We start from the raw sequence: 4,439 nt of genomic DNA, 5'->3' as shown, positions 1-4,439 counted from the left end.
AGGAAAAAAAACGTTGAAGATTGAAATCTCCTGTTTGGGGCAAAAGATTTTGAAAGCAGCTTGGTGAGGTTATTACAGGAGTAATTTTATACTAAAAGCTCCTGCTCATTCAATGCAGTGACAGCAGAGATTTCCAAGCAACAGAGGAACGGGCACTGTGTTAAAAACCCCAAAAACACCCCAAAGAGAGACACGGCTCATGGTGCAGCACTGACCACACCAGGAGGATCCCTGGGGAACCAACACTGCATCTCCCTTCCCTCCAAACCCTGAGGCTGCAATTTTAAATTGTGATTTGATTCTGATTGTGATGGTCCAGTTCAGCACCTCGGGCTGGCCCTGAGTGAGCAGCAAAATCAGACAAAATCAGACACATCAGAGCAGGTCGAGGCCAAAGGGCCAACCCTGCTGACAGGGGGGCTGAGGAGCCCAGGGAGGAGCCTCGGGCTGGGCTGGGCTGGGCTGGGTGAGCCCTGCAGGGCTCGGGGGTTTCTCTGCGTGCTCAGCTGAGCTAAAAAGAGCCTTTCAGAAGCCTCTGCAGCACCAGCCCAGAGTCCTCACCAAAAAGGCAACTTCATCTGAGTGCTGAGCTATAAAAGCCGAAGGTAACTACCTTGGCCAACCACCAATTTCCTGAGCGGGTCAGCACAGAGCTCCTTCCTCCCGGGCTAGAAATGACTCATGTGGAGCCCCAGGGCCCAGCAGATCCTCTGATTGTGAAGCCTTTGCACCAAATTAATTCCCATTCCTTCAGGTCGGGCAGGGGGACTCCACAACCATCAGAAGCAACTCGGTGGAACAGTCAGAGGGGGAGAAAAGGCTCCCCCAGCACCCCCAAGGGCCGAGGGAGGGGCAGCACTTGCCTGGATGTGCATTTTGATGACGGCTTTGCCAATCAGGGTGGCCCCAAAGAAGGTCCAGAAGGGAACGAGGAAGTGGCCGCACGTTATCCCGGCCAGGTCGAACAGGGGGTTCGGGATCTGCGGAGGGAAAGGGGAGAGTTCAGGGATTCAGCACACACTGGGGTGAGCAGGGGCACCACAGGCTCTGAAAGCCTGAGGAATGAGCAGTTTGCCCTTCTCCAGCTCGGCCCAAAGCTCCTGGGGCTGCAGAGCTACAGAAATGCTGCTGTCACACCACATCACTCTGGGATTCAGCTCCACCACCTCCCAGACAATCCCATTCTCAGGGTCCCTCCTTACCCCTGCGTCCTGACAAAAGCCAGCAGAAAGTTTTCCATGTGAAAAGCACAGAAACCACAGCAAAGCCCTTTCGAGTGATTTATCAGATTTTCTCCCTGACAGGCACATCACTCTTGGAAGCCAGTGCTCCAACTGATCCCCAGTGATTTCCAGCTGAGAAACTACCCTAAAAACTGGCATTTATAGTCATGTGTATCCAGTTTAAAAGCACTGATTAGATTTTATGAAGCATATGCATTTCATTTAAAATTAAAGGCATTTTTTATTATCATTAAACTGTTGGCTTGACTTTTGGTACTGTGATCCTATCTGCGAAATATTTTTGAAATGAAACCAAGAAAGTCTCCAAATTCCAACCTTTCAGCCTGCAGTGAAGGGACAGTGTCTGAGGAGAGGGTGTGAGCACAGGAGCAACGTGGTACTGGGGTAACAAACTGCAGGCCTGGGGGTGTTTTGTTCCATAAATAATGGATTAAAGGGTGAGGATTGGTGAAGGATAAAGGATATCAACGCTGCCAGGGCTGACTGGGCACCTGCAGCGTGGGGGGAAGCCGAGCAGGGCTGGACTGGGCTGTTCCAGCCCAGCAATTCAGATTTATGAGCACCCCCAGCAGCACCTGCAGAGGGAGAAACCTGAAACGGGCTCTGATTGTGCCCTGGACGGGCTCCACCCCAAGAACCTGCCCTGGGGCAGCTGCTCTGGGCAGGGAGCTGGTGAATTAGTGCCCCCCCCAGCTCCAGGGTGTTCGGGGTCGGGTGCTTGGAGGGGTTTGGGGGGGTTCACCGAAGGTTTCAGTGCTCTGGGCAGGGGCTGTGGGGTCAGCCCTGCACTCAACAGACACCCAGAAGGTCCCCAAGGACCCCACAGGGTGTCCCTGGGCTGGGCTTAGAAAACACACGCAGACAGAGAGAGCTGCAAGCTGCCAAAAAACCCCGCAAAGCCAGGAGGGCGAATTCTCCCAAGTCACAGGGAGGGTCTTCGGGGCTGATTCTTGCTTTGTTCCTTCCCCAGAGCTGCCTTTCCACAGACACAGGTCCAGGACAATCCTGGGGCTCCTTCACTGCCACCCAACACCACTGCAGTCACTCGACCTGGCTGGGTGAACTCACAGAGTTCTGATTTCAGTTTGATGGGGCTTTTCTGCAGCATTTTGAAGCCACCGCTGGACAGACAACAACCCACAGCTGGGACAGGATCCCTGCTTTGGGAAAAGTCCTCCAACCACAAAAAACACGTCCCAGAAAACCCTGCCTAAAATCCTCGAGGAAGGTGCCAGCTGTAAGGGAAGGAGACACCTTCCAGCACACACAGGAGCAGCAAGAGAAGCTCGTGGGGGGCTGCCTTTCTCTGCCTTTCTCTGCCCTCCCCTCCTTCAGGTGCCACACAAACACACAGCTCTGCATCCCTGTTTTTCCCAGCTCTGCATCCCTGTTTTTCCCAGCTCTGCATCCCTGTTTTTCCCCAGCCTCTCCCTTTTCACAGCTGCTCAGTAAACACATCAACGAATCCTCAAGTGTATCCCGGGGCAGGAGCAGGGAAGGAGTTCAGCAAATGTTTAGGAATTACTCAGCAGGAACTACCAAGTGTTCACCAGCTCCTTCCTCAGGTTCTCCATTTATCCCCACTCCTTGTGCTGGGACAGGGATGTCCCCCGGGTCACAGGGATGTCCCCCGGGTCACAGTGAGTCAGAGGAGGGAAGGGAAGGAGCAGCCTGAGGGCTGGGAAGATTTAGGATCAGTCTGTAACCTGCAGCCAGTTGAAAAGCTCAGGGAACAGCAGCTCCTTGCAGCAACTCCCAAGCCCAGGAATTCTCTCCAGCTCACGTTTGAGTAACACTTGGTGGTGTCATCTCCACAGTTCAGGGAATGAGGAGGTGCTGGATAAGTGTGGGATGAACACCTCACCCCAAGGCTGTGCTTATCCCACAGGAATGGGGCCACGGGGGACCTGCACTGCCTTCCCTGTGATCACATCCCACCGTTTTTGCGGGATGAGCAAAGCACACCATTCCTACCAGTTTGCATCAAGATTCCAGAGAGACACTTCAGCCTCAAATTCCATACTTTTCTACTCCCAAAGAACAGCATTATCCTCCTGCAAACACTGAAACCCCCTCCCTGGGGGTGCTCCCCTCACCTGCTGCTGGGAGGGAAAACAATCCACCGGCAGTTTGTGGCTCGAGAGCCAGGACTGACCTTTCCCTCCTGCTTCCCAGGGACCCACAGAGCAGCTTTAGGATCACAGGGGGTGGTTTTCCACCCTTCAATCCACGTGAGCCGCTGGATTTGAGGATGCCAAGCACTGTCACCTTGAACACAAACACCTAAAGAAACCCTGACGGGGCTCCAGCAGATTCCCAAGACAGGTCTCAGCATCCAGTGCAGGGGGAATTCCTGGCCTGGAGGCTTCTGGAATTTTAGGAATGTCTTGTCAGTTTTCCTCACTTGGACAAACCTTTGGCACCCTCAGTGAGCTGCCCTGTTCTTCCAGGTTTCCCCACTCCAGGCTGAACCAGAGGATTAACTGATTCATCTTTTTTCAATGATAAAGCACCGGTGCTGCACCTTTGGGGTCTGATGGGTTAAGGAGGAGACACAACCATCCCAACCTCATCCCCTCCCAAGGAGAACCAGCCCAGGGGTGCAGCTGAAGGAAGGGATAATAAATCAGCTGTGTTTTCATGCAGAATTCCCTGTGTTTGGTTCTAACCCAGGACTGGGGTTTCTCCCTGCTGTTGTACCTGCCAGCCCCACGACAATCCCAGAGGGCACAGAACCAGCAAACAGCGAATTCCACGGCAAAAACATTCCAGCTGTGCCCAGAAATCCCCCTCAATCCCAGCCCAAACTCACCGAAGCACAGGCCAGGATCCCAAAGAATCCAACCTTCTGCACCAGGTTCTGCACGGCCAGCTTAGCCCGGGAAGCGAAGTCCTGCAGGGAGGAAAAACAGAGCATTCCTGAGGCAAATCCCAGATGTGTGTGTGTGGTTCCCCTGCCCTCCTTGCTTTGGGATTTTTCTCCCCAGGAATTGGGAGGAATTTCAAACCGAGAAGGCCAGGCTGGAGCCCTGGGCTGGGAGGGGAGAGGGGGATATTCCCAGTGCTCCGGGTGGGACTCTGACCACCCACATCCACTGGGGTTTGTTTCCCAGCTCCCCCCCGCCTTGCTTTGGGAACAGGTTTTCCAGGATTTATTTCCCCCTCTCCTTGAAATTCCAGCGCTGCCCGTGCCTA

General features: G+C 53.9%; 1 protein-coding gene across 1 annotated transcript; it reads right to left on the bottom strand.

Moving 5' to 3' along the window:
• Nucleotides 1–729: 729 nt before the first annotated feature.
• On the bottom strand, nucleotides 730–4,137 carry LOC114073523 (vacuole membrane protein 1-like; the record flags this gene model as incomplete). Its single annotated transcript, XM_027911258.1, has 2 exons — nucleotides 730–980; nucleotides 4,057–4,137. Coding segments are annotated over 2 exons (282 nt in total), but the record flags the coding sequence as incomplete, so codon positions are not given.
• Nucleotides 4,138–4,439: the final 302 nt, after the last annotated feature.

The sequence above is a fragment of the Empidonax traillii genome, unplaced genomic scaffold (assembly GCF_003031625.1).
Source record: "Empidonax traillii isolate 1590-97213 ecotype Southwest subspecies unplaced genomic scaffold, ASM303162v1 scaffold6821:size5640, whole genome shotgun sequence".
Classification (NCBI taxonomy): domain Eukaryota; kingdom Metazoa; phylum Chordata; class Aves; order Passeriformes; family Tyrannidae; genus Empidonax; species Empidonax traillii.
Note: the sequence above shows the minus strand (reverse complement) of the source record. Positions and strands in the feature narration are given on the sequence as shown.